Raw genomic sequence first — 24,711 nt, 5'->3', positions numbered from 1 at the left:
ACAAGTGAAAATACTGAGCAGGTTTTTGCATTCAGGTGGCAACTACATTTAAACGCCAAAATGGAAGAACTTGCTTACTCAATATCATTACTGAATTCCAGTCATGAGCCTGTTTAGCAAAGATCCCTAATTTGACTGCCACCTGTGATTTCACAAACTAAGTCAGGTTGGACTCGGACAGCAGTAGCATGGAATCAGTGGAACCACACCTTTGCCAAACCAGTTGAAATAAGAGATATGCCATGATACAAATGATCCTTTTAAGAGATGCCATTAACTGATAACACCTCCTCACTGTTACTATATCTAATACTCAACAAAGGAATAATGACTTTGCTCTGTGCTCTTTGTGGATAAGTGTCGTGGTTTAACCCCAGCCAGCAACTAAGCACCACGCAGCCGCTCACTCACTCCCCCCCCACCCAGTGGGATGGGGGAGAAAATCGGGAAAAAGAAGCAAAACCCACGGGTTGAGAGAAGAACAGTTTAATAGAACAGAAAAGAAGAAACGGATAATGATAATGATAACACTAATAAAATGACAACAGCAATAATGAAAGGATTGGAATGTACAAATGATGCGCAGTGCAATTGCTCACCACCCGCCGACCGGCACCCAGCTAGTCCCCCAGCGGCGATTCCCCGCCCCCCACCTCCCAGTTCCTATACTAGACGGGACGTCATATGGTATGGAATACCCTGTTGGCCAGTTTGGGTCAGGTGCCCTGGCTGTGTCCTGTGCCAACTTCTTGTGCTCCTCCAGCTTTCTCGCTGGCTGGGCATGAGAAGCTGAAAAATCCTTGACGTTAGTCTAAACACTACTAGCAGCAACTGAAAACATCAGTGTTATCAACATTCTTCTCATACTGAACTCAAAACATAGCACCGTACCAGCTACTAGGAAGACAGTTAACTCTATCCCAGCTGAAACTAGGACAATAAGGTACAAAACTGAGGCCCTAGTTAAAAACGAGGATTCCTTAGGAGTAAGGGTGTTCTCCACATTGCTTTAAGGCAAATTGATCTCGGGTAATTACAGCCAGCATACACAGCTGGCTCTTCAAGTTCTGGACGGATGCTGCAGCTTGCTCACCACCTCCGGCACACCACCACACACGTAAGGAAGGTTTGCAATAGTAACAGCTGGAGTATTTCACCTATGGTGTCGCAATAGCAGGTAAAACAGGTCCTGTATAATTTATATGCCTGCTAAGTGTTTGGTGAGGCAAGATGCTGCATAACACAGAAGAAATTATCTATCGCATTGCTCCCCAAATCACTGAGCACACTCTATTGGACTTCTTCAACATAGTCATATAGAGACATTGGAAAACAGAATAAACTAGGGGAGGCCAGTACTGCTAGAGAAACTGAAATCGCATCTCATCTTACCTCGACAGTGAAGAGCTCAGACGTCACAAATGTGTGTTCTTGTTTGATATCCAAAACTCTAAATCAAATAAGGGATAAATTAGATACCACAACAATCCTTTGTCATTCTAAAATAGTTTCAGTAAGCATTTGGACAGTAATATTCTTTGCTGCTTTCTGTGTTAGACCTTTGTTCTATGCTGCAAAGGTAGCTTGCACATTGGAACAAAAATGAAGGAAATAAAAGTTTTTTCTGAAATATAACAAGAAAAAACCCTTTGATTAATTAGTTACTTACAGACTTCAGAGAACATTTGGAAACATGTCCAAATCTTTAATAATCTTTGTGCTATTCTGTGATTATATTTCCTTACTACTAGTCTGATTTACCTTGCTTCTTCCCGAGCCAAAATCTCCAGTAGCTTTGAAATGTCTCCTGGGCTGTCAGAAAGCACAAGCGAAAATCTGCACACTCTGTTATCGAGGGTCAGGGCACGAGCTATGCACTGTTGCAGCAAATGTAATTCCAAGTTTCCACTGCATATGACAATCGCCACTCTGAAAACAGAAAGAAAAATAGGATTTTTGATTAGCACTTGTCTGTGCAAAGGAACTGTAAATCACAGACACTGTATTCAATATCAGCTTAAGATCTGCTAGGACCACCCTTTGATAAATATGTACTACATATCAGAGGGGCTCCCAGCTCTCAGCATCAGTTGTGGGCAGGCAGTGGGAGCATAGAAGCTGGCTGCATTTGTTGGTCTGAAAACTTGTTTTCATTTTGCATGTGCTGGAGATTTTAGTCCTGTTAGATATAATTAGCTGGAGAATTCTAGGTCTGTTTCACATTTTTAAAATGTGACATCATTTTCCCCTGGAAATTCTGAGTCTCAGCCTCTTAATGGTTAGATAACATGTATGTTCAAGGCTTTCTGTAACCATTAATTACATCCATCTCAACCCTGCAAAATGAGTACAGAAATGTGTGAAGAGGAAGTGAAGAGCCACATGATAATTCTCTTTCTGCAGAGCCAACCCTGACCCCTTTAAACCCAAACCTGTGCATTTTGCCTTTTATTTTAGCTGTACTGAACTGAAATTTGTTGCTGCTCTAAGTACTCTGTCAGCTTCTTCTGAAGAACTGCCTCAGCAGTATTTTAGCATACAATGCTGTGCATTGGAAATTTTATTTTGTCTTGAGTGCATGTATGTTTAAATACATTCTAGGCTACGTCCTGAGCCAAGGCTCAATCCGCTTAAGTACTGAGTACTCAAGCCCAGATGCAAGAAGGCACTTACCCACACGTTTAATGCTAAGCACAAGGGTAATCCCATTGACTATCTGGGCAGGAGTTCTCAGGGCCAGGAAGCAGGTGTCACTGAGTGACTGCAGAAGACAGCATAGCTCCTGTCCTACCGCAGACAGGCTGATTTCCACAAGTGGAATGAGAGAAGGCAACAGGCCGACAAAAGCAGGATGCCCTCCTGGCTGATGTGACCATGCCTCATGGAGCTGTATGTAACTGCCCTTCCCCCAACCATTTGAGAATACAGGAAAACGACAAGATTTGTCAGGTCTCCAGGCTGACATGTGTCTTGTTCAACATGGTCTTCTGACCTGTGAGTGGTCCCTTCAGCCTGAAGTAGATGCCACAGATAAGCCCATTGCCAGTTCAGGGGCAGGAGCTGCCTTGTCACTCATAAAACAAATAGTTTCTCTCTGTTTCCTGGGACCAAGGCACTCAATGCCATGCTTTTGCCACAGTTCCCTGTTTGCAATAGCTGCTGTACCTTTTACCCTTCAACTCAGGCAGCTTCCCTGCAACCAGCGCTGCAAGTCCAATGGCCCCTTCTGCATCAACCGTGGCTCGTTCATACTCCAGCAACCTCAGCATTGAAATGAGGATGTCCTCCTCCCTGAAGGCAAAAGAGTTGTGTCAAAACAAAATAAAAGAGTTACCAGAAGAGGAAGACAATACATTTATGTATAAGTGGATTCTTTCCATCCTCCCAGGTACGTATGACCCCAAAGCAGTGTTGCAGAAAGCTGTGCTGCTGGGGGTGAATGCACATCTCAGTTTTGTTATCAACTGAAAGACAAGATGGCATTTTTTGCTAGAACCATTGTGCTAGCTAAGTCCTAGTGGTAAGTATATTCTACCAACTTGGCCTTTCTGTGATGATTTAGAAGAGTTTTGTCAAAGGCTGCCTTCAAGTGTTGTAGAACACAACAAGGACAAGTTTTACACCCAGAGTGTGACCATGTACTAGCAGCAGGTGAAGTTTTGGCCAAAGGGGTCAGTCTGGATGATGCTCTGAGTCCTATGATTTAGTTTTAGGTAGTCCTGTGAGGAGCAGGGAGTTGGACTCGATGGTCCTTTATGGGTGTCTTCCAACTTGAGGTATTCTATGATTCTGTGATATGTGGGATTGGGTTCAGTGTCTTCAGTGCCCCTCTCAGAAGGAAAGGCACCCCACCACTACCTATCATGCTTTCATAGTGTGTGCACGATGGCAACTCCTGCCAACCTGCTTTCCACTGTAAATTAAGAACCATCATACCCTGGTGGTACAGCACATTTTTCATATACAACAATGTTCACTCAGTATTATTCATTTCACTGCTTTTCTTCACCTACCTCACAGCAACAACTTTATCCACAAGTTTCCCAGTCAGCTGCAAAGAATTGCTGCCAAAGCAAAGCCCACTCACATCTGCAGATTTCAAAAAGACACAAATATGAAGCTGGCTGCTTTGGACAAGTTCAACATTTTTTAGAATCCTGACTGCTTGGTGCCCTTAATGAGTGCAGCACACTGCTGTTATATGAACTCAAGTTGCTTGATTTTTTTATATGACAACAATGCATTTGATAATGAAAGCCCAAATCTCCCAGGAAGATTTTGCCATTTTGGTCCCCTTTAAGAAAATTATGATTCTTCACTGGCATAGTTGCACTGCGAGAGTGACCCTGCAGCCCAGCACTTTTCACTGTTCAGCAAGGTTTGAAGGAGAGAAGAACCAAGCGTGGCACTGGGTTTGTCAGCTACAACAGGACAGTTCGGAAAGGAGTGCAGAGACAGGCAGAGCTTACCAGAGAGTTAAGAAGTTGTTTGTTTTATAAAACTCCCATTTAACCCAAAGCTTCCAGAGATTTGAACATCAGGTAAACAGGATATTCTTAAATTGCTTAACAGCTGAGGGGTTTTGAGCAAATGATGTGGGAACAACTGTATCGTTTATAAACGCTGTTGTTCTGACAACAGTTTTGTGAGTAAATATTTAAGCGCTGCATTTTCCTGCCTTTTCACAAATAGTCTTTTACATGAGAGTCTTCCCATTGACTTCACTGGTTAAGATGCTGCTTGTGAACACCATGGTCAGATAAATACTCTCGTATTTCTAAGTATTCACCTGAACATTTCACATGCACAGGGTGGTGGTTGGGGAAACGTGTCAGAAGTTGCTCCTAAAGCATGAATTAAATTCTGACTCTTCAGAGGTTTCATTTAAAGTCTGTTTGAACTGAATTAATGGTTGGAGAAATCAATGAAAACCTTTGTTTTACCTCCAAAAGAATAATCCATTTTCTTACCTCCATAAAAGTGGTGATTGCTGCAAGCCTGGTCTTCAATTGGGTGGCCAGCCTTTAAGGATTGTTGCAATACAGGGAAACTTTCAGATTCAACCCCCTGGGGAAAAGTGTTGTCACTTTTTTATTGATCCAGTTATAACAGAAGTCACCACCAAAGTGGACACCAAAAAAAGCTACACAGTTTCCTCTTAGAATTAACAATTAATTTCAAATTGCATAATAACTGTGCTACCACTAAATTTATCCTGTAGCTTATTTAGGGCCAAACTTCTCCAGTAAGAAATTATTTCAAAACACAGAACTGGATTTCATTTGCTTTGGAAGAGTCTTCCCACCCTTTTTCTTAAATGCAGCCAAGGGACAGGAGGCTTCCCAGGCTCTCAGTGGCTTTTCTCCTAGGTGAAGCCCACAGGATCAGATAGTCCCTGTCCCCAGCGTATGCAGTCTCTGCCAGTGTATCAGTAGATACCAGCGCCTTTTGAAAACAGCCGTAGTGAAAGCCATCAAAATGCAACACTTCGTAGGTGAAAGGAAACTTACAATTACAGAAATACGTGGGTTGAGGTGTTTGAGTGCAGCAGCTGACCCTGCCAGCAAGCCACAGTGGCCTCCTGCAGGGAAAATCACTGCATCCAGCTTTGGCACCTGCTCGTACACCTCCAGCCCCACGGTTCCCAGGCCCGACAGGTAGACAGCACTATCCTCCCTGCGGGAAGGAAGGGCACAGCTCAGCAGGGTTCTCAGTTGTCAACACAATAATAGTTCAATCTACTACTTTAAAGACATCGTTCAGCAGGAAAAGATACATGCGAGAGTAAATCACCAGCACAAGGGCAGGAGGCGATACAACAGGACACTGCCATCAGACAGACCATCGCATGCTGTGTAAAGTGTGACGAGAGAAAACTTGTGCCAACACAAGTTGGGGAGTTCACAAACTCCCCAAATAGCCTTCAGGGTGAAGAGCACATATCTCTGTTGTTACCAGTATCAGGTGTTTACAGAGCTGGTAAGACAGAAGTAATTTTTCTATTGCTGTCACTACCTTATGCTTCATAAATTTTAAACGTGGCAGTCCAAACTAAAAGCAAAGTCTTAGAAGGAGATCTCCTTCGCTATACTTATAAGCGGAATTTAGTGTTTGTGATAAATGGGAATTTTCATGAAATTTAAGCACTGCGTTCAACCTCACAAATACCAAACATTGCTACAGAGTTAAGTCTTTCCATAGTCCAGGGCCAATATCTGATACCTTCACATTACTCTGGAAGGGTAGGAGAAGCATTTAGTCATGCCAAAATACTCACTGGTAAAACACTTTCAGGCAAAGGTAATTTAATGAGCAGAATAGGATCAAACAGAGTCAAAAGACTGAAGAAAAGTCCACTGTACAGTCACACAATTGACTTGGATCTATTTCTGAAGCTGGTTTGCATTTTATTTAAAAGTTAGCAAAGATGTAAATGTAGAATGATATATGAACGAAAAATATGAGACCTCTGTATGCCTGTATGTTCTGCTTTTTCTGGCAAACAGATACGCAAACAGAATTATAGCTCCAATGACTTCACTTGATTTACTTGACCCAGGACGTTTGGGTACGAGGAAGCTATGCTTTTGTTACTGTTAGACATGCACAGAGAGACTCAGCAGAGGGGTACAGAATGCCTGCAAGGTGGAGACCAAGGCCCTCTTGCGAAGTTACCTCACATACATAGCAAAACACAGCAAATTCCTCAGGACAAGAGTCTATATAACTACACAAGAAAGGATGGGAGGAATGAACTTTCACTCCTGTAGCATAGCTAAAGATGAAGGCAAGAAATCATAGCAGGATGGGTAACTGAACCCTTAAATTTATTGTCTTTATCAAGATACTGAAGGACCTCTCCCCTCATTCTTATATGTGACAAAAATATATCCCTGGTCTCCTAAACAATTCTTCTGGAGCCTTATTCACAAATAAGATTGAGAAGTGAGTTTGTGGAGTTACCCCTGCCATGGGGACCTGCAAAAATGAATGAGGACCTGGGATATCCAATTTATGAGTAAAACCTCTCTAAAAAATTCTGTCTGAAGGAGACTGCTCTGGGCATGGAGATTTATTAGCAGTTTGAAAGAATGTTTCAGATAATCACGTTTTCCTTGCTAACATCTAGTTAGAACACCAGTTCACTGATCAGCCTTCAGCTTTTTATAATAAAACCAGTTATTTTATTTGCACTGTGACTGATTACTTTCGCTTTGTGAAAGCGAACATATCTCTTTCGGTATCATATCCCATTGAAGGAAAATCAAGGAAAAGGGCAGATAAAACTAAAGACTGTAGATTTAAATAAGCATTTTTTACTCAGAGCTAGAAATTTGGCCATTTGCCTTCTGAAAGGTATGACACATCAGCAATCCAAGACGGGCTGTCAGGCTTCAGTTTCCCAAATTTTGATGTGGCAGCTAGCAGGTTCTGTTCCCTTGTTCTCCAAATAAAGGGCCTGAAAGCTATTGGCTGTCCTTCCTAGAGTAAGAGACTAACCAGATCACAAATGAACGAGGATCAGGTCTGATCAGTATTTGGACATGGAGTTACATGAGGAAAAAAAATGGACTCTCAAGGAAGGAAGGTGTGTAATTCAATCTGTAGCACTCTTACTTCTCTGATTCACAAATCAATCTTTCTCACATCATCCTAGAGGTACTGTGTTGCTTTTTCGCAATCTTCACATTGCATTTATAACGAAGTCCTGAACATATATAGTTATTAAAAATCCCATGTTAGCTAAGCAGCAATTATATAGACTTCATGATTGAATTCCAACTTGAAAAATCACATTTCCTTCCTGGAATTTCACAGGAAGTTGCAGTTGGATAAAAAGTTTCCTTCCTCTAATTGAACTCTTGCATGATCATTTTCATAACACGGTATTTTAATTGAACTCAAGAAATGGGAAGAACCAACATTGACACACCCAACTACAGGACATTACTTGTGCAGGTAAAACCAGTCAGTCATGTAATGTCTACTTCAGGAAGGAATGAATGAATTGTTGGTTAAGGAGATCCAGAGACCAAATTGCTAGGGATTTTATGCAAGCTAGAATTAAACTGAAGTACAATGACATTTCAGAAGTTCCATTCTAAAGCACAGGAGATTAGCTGATGTTTTACAGACAACTTTGGTGAGTGATGATGAATGTGTGTCAGACACACATTGAAGATGACTGGCTATCTATATATACATACATCTCTCTGGGAAAGCTCTTCCAGTCTACACCCAAAAAAATATGTTTCAGGCATCCCATTATGAAAAGGCTCACAACTGTAGGGGGGGGGTTGATTTTTTTTTTTTTTTGTTCCTCCAAAGTGTGAAAATTGCATCTGTGAGGTTTTAATTAAACATAGTAACAGATTGAATAACTCTGTTTCTTGTAACCTGAAATATAATAAATCGGAGTGCTTTGATATTATTAATGGTAACATGTACATTTAGAGTTCCTTAATGCTAGATGCTGAAGTCCTTCGCATGCGTTGACCCTGGAGCTTCACGAACCCGGAGAATATCTACCTTACGTAACATAAATAATTATTTGGGGAGGAGGGGAAGATTAAACATGAAATTACAATAAAATAATTTAGTTCTTATGTGCAAACGTGATAGCTGATGCAAGCCAGCTGGGAGTAAACACATCAATTGAAAAATGGCTGACAGAAATTTGGAAATCACAAGGTTATGGAAAGCTGTGGTTTTCAGAGAGAGCCTAAATGGGTTTAAAATTCAGTGGGATCTAGGGCACCTCATTCCTTTGGGTTTCTTTGAAAGGCTCAGTCTGGGACAAGGCTGTGCCCATGGTGAAAGAGAAGGCACACCAAGCAGACCTGGGGGTCACTTGGTGTCAGCAAGTGCAGTTGAAGAGTACAGTTTTTAATATTGTCTTCCCGATAAACCAGCTGGGAAAGAAGTGAGGACCTTCACCATTCTGCTCATTCTGGGATCCTCTTTCCAAGCAACATTACTCATTATTACTACATTTAATGCAGTAGAGCCTAGGAGCCAAAGGGGAACAGGCACTCACTGCAGTAGGTACCATACAAACACAAAGTGGTGATTAAAGCCTGCACAGAGGCAGCGATGGGGAGGGAGAATAACATTCCAGCTCAGTGCATCAGAGGGACCGCTGCCTACCTCATGCTAATGATTCACCCCTCTGCGCTTTTGGAAATCTTACTTGAAAAAAGGTAAGAGAAAAAAAGAAAAGGGAAGGGAAAGCCAGAAGAGACTGCAGAGAAAAAAGGAAAAAAAGGAAAATGGATCAGTTCTAAATAATTTTGCCTGTCTTAGCTTATTCTAATCATGTTTGTATTAGATCGGGCTTGTTCAATGACCTCAAATAGTTCAAACTAAAATTTATACTGATCTTTAGCTACTTTAAATATGTGTGAAGTAGCCTCCTCTTCATCTTTTTTCAAGGCAGAATCGCAGTTTTGTCAGTCACACCAGATATGCAAAAATTTTACAGCATTAACTTTCTCTTGCTCTACACTATGCCACTGAATCCTTTGCATTAAAGATTAGCTTTTACCCATTTTAGTCCAGAGAGACCAAAAACGAAAGCTAGCCTTAATGCTTTCTGACAGCATTCATAAAGAGTTAACATATATCCATTACCATACCAGCCCATAAAATTCCTAATCCGGAAGTTTGCCTAATTTGGGGAAGAGTGTTTCATTTTGGTTTCTATCCCCAACTGTTATAAAAAGATTCATGATTTGTGCCTGGGAATATGTAACTGTCCATACTCCAGGTAATGGGAACATTTTGGTGACCTGTGATCAAATTTTAATGAAACTAATTGTTTTTGCAGAACTGCACAAGTATCTAATCTAATCTTTCTAATCAGCCTCACTTTCCACTTACTCTTCGAGGTAGAGGTAAGCATTTTCCTGTGCCAACCTTCTTGCGTGCGTCTGGGAATCCTTAGCTGTAGTGCCATAGGATATAACCATGGCACCGTACTCACGGCACATTTTCACTCTGGCCGGGGACGTGCTGGTTGACATGATGACAAACACTGGAATACGGAGCTCTGAGGCGTGGTAAGCAACAGCCATGGAAAAGTTACTGTCTGAAGCCACGATCACCCCCTTTCTTTGCTGATCCTAAAAAACAGGGTTGCTTATTGCACATTGTATATTGTCACAAAGTTGTCCCATATGATCCTGGATCATTCTAATGGTCTGACTTCCTTCTTTTCCTCTACTAGCTGATCATATTATGATATTATGATACAGTATATGCATTTCTGGTGTGATCTCAGGATGTACACACAGAGCTAAGACAGCACAAGATCAACCCCTGTTCCTGCACTCCTCTGGGTTCACTTCTTGTTCCATTGGAATTAGCTGCAAAAGCTGATCCCAGAAGAGCCGATATCTGGCCCCTCAGAGCCGATATCTGGCCCCTCAGAGCCGATATCTGGTCCCTCTTCCCTGCCTGTGTGAAATTATTTCATTTCAGGTTTCCCTTCAGTAGAAGGATTTATTCATATTATTACAAAAGTGCGGAATAACCACTGTTTCTGGGCTGCTGTATCATGCCAATTATAATTATTATTGCTGCAGAGACTCAATAACCTCCTACGACAAATGATAAACAAGCTATTCACGTAATGATACTGAAATTCATTACAAAATCAATTGGTGATCTAGATCCTTCTCATCACCCATTGTAACTCAATTTCATCATCACTTAAAAGTTTGGTGGTTTCAACACGTCAGAACCATAGTAAGCATACAAACACTGTCACATAAATGCCACAGAAAAACGCCAATGTTTATATTTTGCAAGCTTTTCTTTCAAATATTTTTAAGTATTTCACCAGCAGATTGGCCAAGCATAAAGAAAGTAATAAAGTATTTTACATTCAGATACTTACAGACCTATCCATGTTGTTCAGCACAGTGGTTCAAAAGGCAAGAAACACTGTGATTCCATGGACATTACGGGTAAAATTATCTTTAATTCTGTCCCATTTTGGTGAAGCAGAACTAATCTGTTTCTTTTTGAATGCTGACATTTTGTTATACCTGAGGCAATGATGTCAGAAGGTAAAGTACACCTCGTTCCTTCACAGATCCCGTGTACTGGAGGAACTCTTTCTTTAGGTAGATATCCATTCCATACTGCTTGGATAGCCTAGAATACTGGAGTATAGAAAAGTTATTATGGGGATGTATCTAAAATTAAGAAAAATCTTCCACACCCCATCAGGTCCCTGGTGAGGCATGCATTCAACTGCTATGTATGAGCTCTAAAAAGTAAATTTCATAATCTGTTTCCTTAGAAATACATGACAGTGTGTTGTTACCTGCTAGATTCTTCTGGTTTATGGAAGTCATTTTCAAACTTGCAGCACTGAAATATGTACCCCATGCCATTATGAATTCTGAAAATAGCACTTGTTTTGGTCTTACTGTTCAAATACAGATAATAAAATAAGTATTTTCAATTATTTCAAAAGCCACCCCATGGTCTGATATTTTAGCACTTGCAGAACTGGATATTAAATACCCCCAAAATAAGGTCATCTCCTAATAGATACAAAAGCAGTTAGAGAATTCCTTTTTGAGTCCCAGTATGACTCTGCTATCATTTCTGCGACTGATTCACTACTGAATAGTGTCCATTTTGCCTCCTAAGGTCAGTACGACATTAGTAAAGACATTTCTTATTTGAAGAATGATGGAAATAATAAAAAATATTTCCACGGATTGCAAATGTAAGCAGCAGCTGTTTGAAAATGCGCAGTGTTTGGAACGGAAAGGATGCCTGAGCTGAGAGGAATTAGCAAGCATAGTACATGTGATGCAGTGTCCAAGTCCATGATTTTTTAAATTTTTTTTTTAAATGGCAAAGCTTTATCAATTTTTATAGTAAGACACACACAGCATGCATTGCCATATTAATTTCCTATTACCACATTATCTAAAACAAGAGTTTCAAACAAGATAACTTATGAAATAGAGCTGTGGTAAGCCTGTGGGTTCCAGTTCCCTAGGCCTATTGCATCTCTATTTCTGTGTCTCTATTTCCTAATTGGCTCTATTTCTTCCATTGTCTGCCAAAGCAAATAAGGACCTGGGGATTTAGGGGATCAAGCCCTCATTTATAAGTCACAAAGAGAGATAGATTAAAAGACAGCATGACAACATATTTTAAATATTTATCTCAAAAAGTATCTGGCAGTGTCATGCATATGGTGTATAGTGTACTTGGTAATACGTATGGACAAATTTTTCAGACTGGGGGACTTTCAAAGTGAATTTATATAAACTAAATATATCTGAAACAGATACTTCTTATAAGGTACACAATTAAACTAAATACGTCAGATGAATGTTTCAAGGTTTTTTAGTGGATTTACAAACATATGTTAAGTTCCTCACCCATAGGTGGGGCCAGATTCTCTATTTTGCTTCTGAAAATCCTGCAATAGGAGCTACCACTTGCTGCTCCTTTGCAAATCTGGCTGCAGAACTGAAAGAATGGAAAGCACTTAGTACACTAAGAGAGTAATAGTTTCTATCCTAAACAGCCTAATCAATGCCTATGCAAAACAGAACAAGAACACTAGACAAGAAACACTGCTTTACTGGTTCTTCACATACTGTACTAGTTGTATCACTTTGGGGTTTTGTAGAGAATCTTGGATTCTAGAGTGAACAATGAGAAAAAGGATTTAAGGAGATGAATCCTGTGACTTTTTAAAGTTGCTAAGTCTCCTACATTTAAAAATATGTGTCATTAAGTCACTCTTTACCACAGAGGTGGTACACTTCAGATTATTATTATTTTTCTTTAATTTTGATACTCAATATTTTAACTCCTCAGGTTATCCTTTTCTGCTTCCTTTAACTGAGGCTTTTTTCATGTAGCCTAAATATAGCAATTACTTCTAACAAAGGAGGTGTCAGTGCTATTTTCAGCTGTACTGACCTGATGCATGACCTTGTAAGACTCATTGAACCAGACTGTAAGTTTTCCCTTTTGTCACTGAGATCTTATCTGAGGATTACAGATACTGTGCCTAATGTACAACACACAGCACAGCCTCCATTTGGCATCCACAAAGCTAACACAAAACAACCCTTAAAGTTCTACATCAGTAACGAAACCAAGTGCCCAATTTAATGCTAATTCCTTGTTTTCCTATACTTACTACCTCTATAACATCTGTTACATTAATTCATGATGCCATATCTCAGCTCCAGGCGAACTCCTGCAGAAGGATCCAGGACAGTCCATCCATGGTCTTACCTGCAGATTAGAAATCAGCCTGCAAAGTTTTTCTCCGTTCAATTAACTGAATGGGTTATAGTCATGCTTGCTTTTTTAATCCAAACAAATGTCCCTGAAAGGGGCTCTTAGCTCTCAGCAATGAGTTAAGATAAAGGTTATCTGTGTTTTTCTTGACACCACCCTGTGCTTTCAATGCTTTCCTTTTGAATCAGTGCATGAAACATATACTAATGATTTCTGTGGGGACATTACTTTGAATAGCAACAGCCACGGGCTATTTTCACACTAAAACAAGTGGGGATATAGGTTTTCCACTATTCTGATCATCTCAAAAGCATAGTTCATAAAACAAGACTGAAGAAAGATAGCCTGTTTAGCTTGGCACAGTAAATGCAGCAAGGGGATACAACCATGTTGCATAAAGCTGCCAGGGACACCCAAGAGAAAAGAGCTATTTAAGTTGAGGGGCAAAGCTGCCTGAGAACAAATGGTGTGAATTGTCCAAAGAGAGCTTAACCACTCAGTTTACAAAACGTTTTGTATTACACGGGTGCCTGCAGGAACAGAAGATGGACTCAGTGGTGCAGTCTCGCCTTTCCCTGCATTAGGATGTGTTGAGAGCAAGGACATGGCTCAGGGGATGGGGCTGAGATAGACTTCAGTAGTCTGGCAGAAGTGCACGACGCCATGAGCTGCAGGGAAGGGATGATCCAGGCTATCAAAGGGTACGGAGCTAGCTAGTTCTGCTTTCCAGATAAGCCCAGACACTCTCCCTCTCCCTGCCCATAGACCTACCTTTGCACAGCAAGATTAAACCCATCTAACAAACCTGACCAGAGCTGTCAATTACAGAGAAGTGTAGTGCTCAGTACCTGCAATATAAATGCAAATCTTCTCGTCCTGGGACAGCGTCTCCACAAAAGCAGAAGATTGACACTTCTGTCTAGAGCACCGATTGTGCTCTCAGGCATGACAGTCTCAGAGTTTTAGTGACAAACAATGCAACGTGCAGAGTTTGGTACACTCCCTCTGTTCACCCAGGCCCCGGCTCCCTGACCGCCCGTGCTGCACAGGTGTTTGCTCACTCCCCCTCCTGCCTTCCCGAGCAAGCCAACTTTTCCACTCTGAAAGGAAATCCAGGTACAGCTGGCAGGATGGTTTACTCCCGAGTCACTCTGAACAGGCAGCATAAGAATGCAAAATGCATCCAGTTTGACCCCCTGCACTCCAGCCAACACTACCCTGCAAGTTTTTTGTGCCACCTTACAGCCCCAAACAGTCTTGTATCGTGCCCTTTGTCACGAGAGACACTTCTTCAGTAGTACGCTGAAGTTATTTTGGGAACTCTAAGTCAAAAAGAAAACACCAAAAGTAATTCTGGATCAGCAGGCACCATCTGGGAACCAGGAGAACTGCTATACCTTGCAGACCCAACCACTTTGCTCCAGGGACTGTTAACCCCAAGCAGCGGCTCAGACACCAAGGTCCTTTCCCTGCGCAGGCCAGAAAGACAATCCACAGCCGGTGAGGCTGGCCCAGTGCCCTGGGTCACCAACAGGGAGGGATTCATCGAGAGAGTGATTTGGGGCTGCTGCTATGAATTGCTATTTGGCAAAGACGCTCTTTTCACCCACTGTAGTGAAAAGAGGAGATTAGCCACAGAGTGCCCACAATAGCCTCATGAAGAGCTCCCAACACTAGAAATACACTACGAATTAACTAGCTTGCCGCTGTACTTCTCTTACGCTTAGCAAATGCTTGTGCATTTATGGGAGTGTCTCAGTCATTTTCATACCTAGACTGATCGATAGGTGCATATGTTTGTGTATCTTAATGTCCTTGTTTTGTTGAAGATGCACGTGGCAGAACCACCTGGTTGCAGAAGATATCCAGCCTTGCCAGGCTAGGAGGAAAACCTGTACCTTCAAACTCTCCAAATATGTGGGCTGGTTCCAAACCAGACTCTCCCACAAGACTGCTTACCCAAGCAGCTGGTAGTCTGCCATCTCCAACTCAGGTTCCTCGTAGCCAGAGTTTTTCACCAGGAGCATAATATCACAGTGCATTAAGTCTATGCCTAATGTGGTTTATCCTTTGTTTACAGGTTACTGCAATCTTTGAGGATTTAGGTTAATGTAAACAGGTAAGACGAAAATGCTTATTGACAGTTAACAACAACTAATATGAACATGGGTCATCTTACACAGATCTATCTGCTGCAACTCACACATACTCTTCATTCATTTCTGATCAACTTTTATACAGAAAATAAAAGAAATACTGAGAGAATGCAAAGCCATATAATCTCCCTACCATGCAGGGGGTTTTCTGAACACCGCACTGGATTTTGAAAGCTGCTGCACTAATATCTTCAAATCGAATCAGCTTGTTAGAGCTTGACAGGCTGGTCCTACTGCTTGACTGAGGGATGCGGGAAAGGGCATCCCTAAGTAACTCCTCATTACGGCTCACTATCTTCATTTCCCAGGTCTTCACATCCCCGTTCAGGTAATCCTCCTCACCAAAATCTTTCAGTCTCTCAGGGTTGATAGAAGGTGGCTTCTGCCCAATAAGGCCATTTCTTATTGGCTCATCCTTACAACAGTGAAGATCACAAAGTGCTGGGGCATCTTGTTTCTTTATTTTATTGTCATCCCTAAAAACAAATAAAAGAAACTTGTCAAGAAAGCTTGGATGATTAAAGGCTTGACATTTAGCATTTAAGAAGGATGCACATCTCAGCTGCTCTTTGCAAGCCTCAGACAGGCAGACTGAATTATTACTGTCATATTACCTTATCTTGTAGGTGGATTGAAAACTACTGTAACCAGCCAGCTTTTAGGAAAGCCACAGATAACCTGGGATGTGGACAAACTGGGAAACTGTCATACCCAAGAAAATAAGAAAGATATAATCCATGCTGTCTGGGCAGCCAGACCTTCCTCGGTACTCAGTCTCAATCGGCAATGATCCCAGTTCAGTGCTTCCAGAAATTTTGGAATAACTGGAATTGCATTTGCTGTACGCAACTCCATATTTTTCAAAAAAGGCAAATAGCTGCTGCAGAGCACTCCCTGATCCTATTAATAGCAGTAACAAATGTCATTACGTTGTACACAAGAGGCATGCTTCTCTGCTCTTGCGTACTTGCAGACCATACTCTTGACAGTTGTCAACTGCCTCGTGATTGGAAGGAAATTACTTTGATAAGGGATAACAATTATATCCTACTACAGAGCTAAAGAAGTAGGTCTGCTGATCTGCAATTTAACACTCCATAGATAAAAACACCTGTAGATAAGATGACACTGTGATGCCACACAAACCTCCTTCCCCAAGGAACTTCAGAGACATAACACTTTGCTACAAAAATTTGCTGGTATTCCTACCTTAGATTGTCTTATTCTATGGTCCACACTGTTCAGGAGTTCACAAGGGATAATATACCACAGTGTAGGATTTTGCAGCCCTACTAACAAATAAATGGAAAACTTCCAGGAATTTGGAGAGTAACGTGGAGGAAAAGAAGCATTAAGCAGAAGACCAGTAATTTGGAAAAGAGCTGATACCACCCCCATTCTGTGGCTATGATTACACAGATGGTATAAGCCCCTCTACATGAAGGACTCAACATTAATCTATTTGGAAGAAAGGGTTTTCTAAAAAATTTACATGTTAAATTACATCAGAGATTCCAGCATCATCTCCAACAAACCACATTTACCATTTTCACAAAATAATTTGGATTTAAGTTATGCAGTTATTCATCAGCAGAGCTGGCTAAAGCAAATGCCTCCCTAGTTTTACAGCAGCAATCATCACTGTAATAAGCATTGTAATAATTTCAAAAAAGAATTCTAAAATATTTAGAAACAGCTGCTTTTGGCAGTGTCATCCATTTTCGTCGTGGTCCTGTAATCTGTGCCAGTAGATCTGCTTCCTATTACATTTCCAATTGTTCCACTGAGGACTTCACATAACAATGTGGGCAGCATAAGAGGCTTTGTTACTTGAATCAAGTGATCTATCAGTAGCATCAGTCATTCTGTATATCTTCACAGGAGACAAAAAAGGGCAGTTTTTGTAGCAAGGTCTTCTCTCTCCAAAATTAAGGAGTTCAACAGTAATTTTCTAAGATAAATAAATAAAGTATTTACACATTTGTGACTTGTTTATGTTAACACTTGTGATTTAAAATATTTTTCCAATAGCATATCTTAAAGTTGATACACCCAAACAGCAGGCATTCCGTTTTCAAATTAAATAGCTTATCAAGTAGCTCTCTTCCATACTTTTCTGCATTTCTGCTCCTTTGGGGTTAGAGGGTTGGAACACTTCATGAAAATGTTAAGCTTTCAGTGTTAGTTCTCATGCATATTAGTTAGCTTAATGCAAAGATGACAATCAGATCACACTGTCTCCCCATGAACTTGTTACGGCACAGCCCATGGCTCCTGGAACCAAATAGGACTGTTGAATAAACAACAGCTATTGTCACATACGAAGCTACATCTCTGTTAGCTCATTCCCTACTCCCCCCCCCGCCAAAAAAACCCAACACATTTTCCATATCACAGTAGCCCATAACCACTCCAAAAAGAGAAGAACATATACATCTTATCTCTAAATATATTATCTAAAATTTTTAGCAAACATTAGGAATGAATGCTATTTCTTACATTGGCAATGGGTTAAAAGGCTATATGTAAGGTAAAATATATAGGTAGATCAAAAACTTGTGATTTTTCTAGGTCAAAAATTCCTTTTACTGACTGGCATTTGAGATAGGAGATAAACTCACACTTTTTCCTTGCATCTATTGCAATCAACTACAAAAATCCATAAAAATCCCAACCAAAGATGACCACAAAAAGTCCACTGATGAACCAGGATTCTGCTAGAAATCTACAGGGTAACACCCCACCACGCTAGTGCCATTAAATATGTTCTTATTTGCAAATAGAAAGACCAAAATGGGATACTGATTTTTGGCCCTACTCTTGTATTTCCTTTTTTTTTTTTTTTTTTTTCAGATTCTCAGTCATTGATCTGCAGCACTGCTCTTATGAACAGTAAATATCTGCTCAGGACCCTGATGCAGACACCACCTTATGACCACTGGAAAAAAAGAACAAAAGTGAAACAGATTTAAAATACGTGTAGGCTTTTCAACCTTGAGACAGGTTTAAAGCACATCTGAAACCTTACCATGTCAACATTTAAGATGAAAACTGTCATCCATTTGCATCTGAAAGGTCAGCAACCTTATAACCAAAGGAATATTATCATGGTATTGTATATGTATGTATTATGTATATTTATTTCAGATTAATTTTTATTCTCCTTCTATCTACATATTTTTAGTTTACGTTAGTGAATGACATTTTTCCCTATTGAACCCATCTGGGTGTGCCACAGACCCAGTGAGAGCTCTCAAACTCCCAAGGTAAACAGTCGGTTTAGGTTTGACAATCCATCGCAAAGAAGCAACTAATAGCCCTGTTGGGTCATATGCATTTCTCTCCTCAAATGCAGTTTGTATGCTTGGTGTAGAACACCTCAGTATGGATTTCTTTTGCAGGAACAGTCAAAACAGGCAGCAAAGCATGCAAGTGTTCACAAAAAGACAGCACGTGACTTCTCATGCACAGTTACAAAATACGGCCCCTGTTCTAGAGGTCATGCCCACCAGATGAAAGTCTGAGCCAATATAAATACAAACCCCAGCATTATAAAACATTATTCCTTTCAAATGAATCACTTTTCCTTTTTTGGAGTTTGTCTTGGAAAGTTCTCATGAAAAAGTCTGTTTATTTCCAGCCATAAAACAAATATACAGCTAGCAAGCTTTGTTACGTGGTTATAAATTATGGTATTTTACCTTTAAAGTGATTAGTAAAAGCAAACATGGAAATACAGTTTATAAACCTACTTTTTCAAGAACAGCTGCTCAGCATAACTGCAAAAAATAAAAGAGAAGATCCATATGCAGACATTCCATGAATAATTAAGGAACTGAAAAAAATATAATTTGTTTAAGCAGATAGTTTTACATAGTTTAAAGTCTTAAAGCCAATGCAAAGAGAGTGTGTGCTGAAATGTACTCTTAGAATGATAAAAAGCAACAACTCGGAATGAATAATTTTTCTGTTTCCAGTTTGTTTTTTTGAATATACTGATAATTTTTGTCAAGTTAAACAGCACTGTGGAAATAAGTTTGGAAAAATAGTAATATTAATACACCAAGAGATTAATAAAACCAACAAAAATAATTTGGGGAAGATAAAATACAGTAGTAGCACATACTATACCTGAAGACCACAATTATTGCCTTCATTACAGGTAGAAAGAAATGCCTATGCAGTTATCCTGCAATGATGGGACAATTATGTGTCCCCGTCAGATGAAGCACATGCAAATTGGCTTCCTCAGGATCCATGTGGCAACAGACTAAACAGATTAAACTGATATACTGGATTATCTTCAGCTTCTAAAACTGAAGGAGCAAAAAACCTACAAAGTCATGGATGCCCAGGAAATAGCCAACGGGGAAGGAAATAGCCAACTGGGAAGGAAATAGCCAACTGTTTCTCCCAGTATAAATGTTAAGGGCATATCATATGAAAGTATCGGGTAGAAAATTTAAAAGGTCCCTTCTTCCAAAAATAATTAGCTCGCAGAACTCACTGCCAAAGGATGCTATGAAAGGCAGTATAAATGGGTTCCTAAAAAAATTGTGCAACTATATGGAGGTAGGTCTAATAATGACTAATAAGTACATTGTTCAAGAAGCCCCTAAGCACTTACTTGGCAGGCTCCATGAGAGCAAATGAGAGAAAGCATCTTATGTGGCTTTTATTTTTCTCCAAGCTCCTGTTACTGGCCACCACTACAGAGAAGACACAGAGGTAGACAACTCTTTGGTCTCACCCAGTGTTGCCATTTTTATTTGCAGACGTACCCAATGTCAGCTTTTGGCTCATTTGGCAGCTTTTACACCTCTTACAAAATGAGTCACAAGAGTGCATTTTGAGGCAGAAATGAAGCTGGAATTACGGACACATGTTCCAATGTTACTCTGCTGCTTCATAGATAGAAATTCAAGTGCCACAAAAGGAAACAAAGACATTTCAGTATAAGACTGAAAATTCAGCATTTCTTTGTCATTTCCACAGCAGTCTTTGTCATCTGCATTCACAATGATACACACTCAGCAGGAAGAAGGACCAACAGTACGGTACAAGTTCTGTATTGTATTTTAGCATCCTTAGGGGTCTATGCCATGACAAGAATTTCAAAAGCAAATGCCTAACTTGGACCGGTCAATGGCACAGTGCAAACTGGCTAGTGTTAAGCTTGAATACCACCCCAATGAATTGGGGCTAGCCTGTAATTAACTCATCAACACACATGCACATATATGCACATGTACTCTATACATTTTTATTTCATTCTTTTTTAATGTTTTGGGGGTAGGGGTTTCTTAAGCTTGCTTCTATATGCTGCCATCACATTCAGGCTGGCTGAACACCTTCCTGGAGCACACCAAGCAACAGACATTGGGAAGGTACAGTTTTAGACATACTTGTCTTCTGCTTTCTGGATAAATGGGCTCAGATCTTATGCCTGGAAGTTGAGAATACTTATTACAGCAAAAAGTGACCCTTTTAAAGTCACTTTACCTCATTCTTCAATGTGCTGAGCAGAGACAGGTCATGTAGCGGGAGGGGTGAGGTAAGCAGCCTGCTGCAGGTAGCAGTCTGCTCGGCTTATGACTGAGATGTGACTAGGATCTCCTCGGAAAGGAGTGAGAAAGAGGTAATCCCAGGATATGACAGAGAGGGCCCTTTCCCTCATCCAAATCCCTCTTTTACCCAGAATCTACCCAGCTCCATTAATCCTTCTTATTCCATGTCCCCAGCCCCGTCTCCTCTGACCCTTCCAGATGCCTGAGACTTCCACACCCCTCTGATACCTTCCCGATTTGTTACAGTCCTCTTTCCCAATAGCTCCGAAGCACTCCTGTTCCATCCCAACTCCTTTTGGCAGTGTAAATCCCTGTGAGCTCCCCTATTTTTGCAAAATCCCCACTGACCCCACCCAATCCTCTTCTAATCCCCCCCACCACCTCCAACCACACCCAAATGCTGTGATAGCAGCAATTCATAAAAGCATCTCAGCAGCTTGTGCAAGCGGGTCTTTATGAAAGAGAAATGATTGAAAAACTGAGGCTTGCTGAGATACAAATGACAAGAATCATAACGGATGTCATCTTCACTGGTAGTAATTCTAGGCTACTGCACTGTATAGTGTCTGAGTGTCCTCCACAGGACTACAGGGTGACAAGTAAAATCCCCCAGGCATGGGGAGGGAACACGCTAGATCTCTGACAATACAGTTAAAACAGATTGAAGATAATGCTGCACTCAAACATTACTTTCTCAAATTACCAGTATTTTGTCTAACACTGGTACTTGGAAACGCCCATTTGAGACTGTATCACTCCCAATTAGTGGCAATGACAGGATGGAAATTTAAAATGCATCTCTGACATTTGCATACCCAAACCCTATGCAAAGTGATTGTTCCTAAATCGCACAGGGATCACCGACATCTTCCCCTAAACACTTTCACTACTGAAAGACAAATTCAGTAAATATTAGCTCAACTTTATTGATAGAAACTGGGGCACAGACAGATCGAGCGACTTGCCTAAGACTCCCGCAGGAAGTTCGTAGCAGGGCTACTTATCAGAGTGTCTTAAAGACGAAGAGATCAGGGCTTAGTTACTAGCCTGTATGACACAAATGTTAGGGGATGTATGCACTGTGACCATCCAGCAGAGATAGGTACATAATAACCAAGACTTGAGATTGAGCAGGCATTTATAACTCTCCTCACCATACACAGATCTGACAAAACTGGGTGATGTTACACCAACAACAAACACGAAGAAAGCTCAGGCTCATGCAGGGAACAACCAAACTGCATTATCACTTCTGATAAAATATCTCTTTATTTTCAGCAAGTCAGATTTACCAGTCTGAGCCTAGCACTCTATCTGCCTTCATCTGTGGTCATATTCTGTTGCCAGTCTTCTGTACGCCTACTGAAATGTCATTGCTTACTGCTGGCAATGGCAACTGGGTGTCAGCTGCTAAATAGATAACATGAAAAAAACTAATCTGAAAGCAAGAACAACTCAGAAGGTCACTCCTCTTGGTTACCTCTGCTTCAACACCTTCCAAGTGTCCCTCAAACAGCTCCATCCCTCTAAGCAGTTCTTATAGGACTTTCACAGCTGTGAATGTCAAATGATTACTATCAAACACTTCATAAAGTTTGGCAGTTAAAACTTTTCAAGCAATTAAACTTTTTTCCTCTGTAAGTTAAATGTATTCTGAGTTTAGAGGTTCTCTGGTGATCAACACATCTCCATAATTCACTTGTAATAAAGAACAAATAGCATAACCCAAACTAGAGGAAAGAATGGTCCTGCGATGAAAGGACAGGTTTAAAATTCCCAGTTCGCTCCAGAACATGTCACATCATGTACGACTTTGGGCAAGCCATTTTTTCAATGCAGAACTGGAATCTTGTCTTCCCCTTTGGTGTTCCATGAGGGTTTATTAACAGCATTGAGCCCACTGAAACAATGTTTTAAATATTACCAACGACTGCGACTATTGGCAGGATGAGAATTGCCCATTGTTTATACCACATCTGGCAACACCAGGTTGTGATCTTGCTAGTGGTGTCCAGATAATAAAATCGGGGGAGAAAACAACTATGGAAAAGGTTAAGAGCATGGTTGTGCAAACACAACCATGCCGTATGGGTGCACACCCCCCAACTGGTGCTATGCAAGGGTGCTAGATGTCTTCTCAATTCCATCTGCACCATGCAAGCCTGAAAACAGGAATCCAAGACCGTAAGCACGATAACAAAGAAAAGCGCAGAACACCTATAATAACAGGATCTGATACAGGCTATCCCAAGATAAATTTTCAGCAGCCCATTGCCTGTCTAGGGTTATTACTAATACTGTGCTTATGAAGAAATAAAAAAAAGTGAACTCCACAGCCTTAAAGTATTCAAATCTCCACTGCTTCTACTGGATGACTCCAAGAGCAACTCATACCCACAGAACCCTGGGAGAAATTGGAAAATTACAAACAATTTCCTTTTTTTTTTTTAGAAAGTAAGGAAAGGAAAAAGAAAGCATTACCTATACAGCACAGCGACTAAATAAACAACGAGGTGAAGCAAAAGTCCAACTACGACACCATAAGGAGGCAGGAGGGGTCCAGGGGTTGTCATGTCCGTGGGCCTGGCCCTGGGTGGACCCCGAGGGCTGACCATGACCCCTGAGGGGGAGAAAGGAGCACTCTAGCTCTAAGTCAGACAGCAATATTCTCCAACCTTTGCCAGAAAGGATCGTAGTCTTCATCTTCCCTGGTGCGGTCCCTGGGACTTCTGTTTTTTAACACCCTGGAGTAGAGAATCTGTGCTGCAAAATTCATTGTAATTCCTGGTGCAAAGCAAAGTTGGGAGACTGCGGGCAGGGGACACACTTGCCTGTGAGAAGTGCCAGCCCTGCAATGCCTGGGTGGGAAACAGCGGGTGACGTGCTGTAAGCAGCTCTCCGGCACTGGCTGGGGGAGGGAAGTGCCTTTGAGAGAGATGGCTGCTGCTATTTAAAGAGATTATTTCAGAGGCCAACCTGTCCTTGTCAATTTGAGTCAGGGCCTGGATTATGCTTGGGTGACGCTCTGTTAGCAGGACACTTGAAGCTTTAGTTACTTACTGCTTAGCTGTAGAGCATGATCTAGACCTGCTGTAGGGCCTGCGATTTAACAGCATACACTCGGGTAGGCAGAGGTGGCAAGAAAGGGATGCCTTTCTTCTGGTGGTTGAGTCACCCACAGGGATCCTCTTCAAGGCAGCACCAAGGGACACAGGTCTTTGTGTCTGAGGCGCAGAGGAGAAAGATTACTTCATTTGGGTCTTCTCTTGGCACAAGTCCTCGTAGCAGAAAAACAGAGATATCCAGATCATACAGATAGAAAAGAAAATATCATCTAAGGAAGAGACTACAGCAACAGATATAGAAAAAACCCATCTAAATCTGTTCTTCATTGCCCTGAGAGAGTGTTAGCAAAGGCAGTGCCGCATTTCCAGATGCAATGGGGATGGGAGCAGGGGGTCCTTCTGTGGTTCCTCTCCTCTGGTATACAGCCCTGATGGAACGCAGGCTCCAGGCTGCTCTGGGACTGACCTGGTGTCCCCTTCCAGGTATCAGTGGTCCCCCAGTACCCTCTGCTTTCTGCTGATAGTGTACAAAATCTTAACCTCCAAGATAGAGAACAGGCACATCGTAAAATCTAACCCTAGCTGTGACCTAACCCTCCCCACAGAGTACCGTGAGAAATATTATAATCTGCTTTATAT

The 24,711-nt window shown here is 41.2% G+C and overlaps 1 protein-coding gene across 5 annotated transcripts in view; it reads right to left on the bottom strand.

Moving 5' to 3' along the window:
• The window catches only part of LOC115348043 (L-threonine dehydratase catabolic TdcB-like), a 34,406-nt gene extending 10,219 nt beyond the window's left edge, over positions 1-24,187 (bottom strand). Inside the window, exons 1-11 of one of the 5 annotated variants that reach the window (XM_030029982.2) lie at positions 23,683-23,933; positions 19,193-19,219; positions 15,574-15,916; positions 11,049-11,165; positions 9,880-10,121; positions 5,511-5,676; positions 4,971-5,067; positions 4,014-4,089; positions 3,166-3,291; positions 1,762-1,929; positions 1,393-1,450 (exon numbers count right to left, since the gene is read on the bottom strand). In XM_030029982.2, the coding sequence (XP_029885842.1) occupies positions 1,393-1,450; positions 1,762-1,929; positions 3,166-3,291; positions 4,014-4,089; positions 4,971-5,067; positions 5,511-5,676; positions 9,880-10,121; positions 11,049-11,165; positions 15,574-15,916; positions 19,193-19,219; positions 23,683-23,783 (1,521 nt within the window). In that variant the 5' untranslated portion in view covers positions 23,784-23,933. The other 4 variants (XM_030029980.2, XM_030029984.2, XM_030029983.2 and 1 more) reach the window with 4 other exon arrangements.
• Positions 24,188-24,711: the final 524 nt, after the last annotated feature.

This window comes from Aquila chrysaetos, chromosome 11 (assembly GCF_900496995.4).
Source record: "Aquila chrysaetos chrysaetos chromosome 11, bAquChr1.4, whole genome shotgun sequence".
NCBI lineage: Eukaryota > Metazoa > Chordata > Aves > Accipitriformes > Accipitridae > Aquila > Aquila chrysaetos.
Note: the sequence above shows the minus strand (reverse complement) of the source record. Positions and strands in the feature narration are given on the sequence as shown.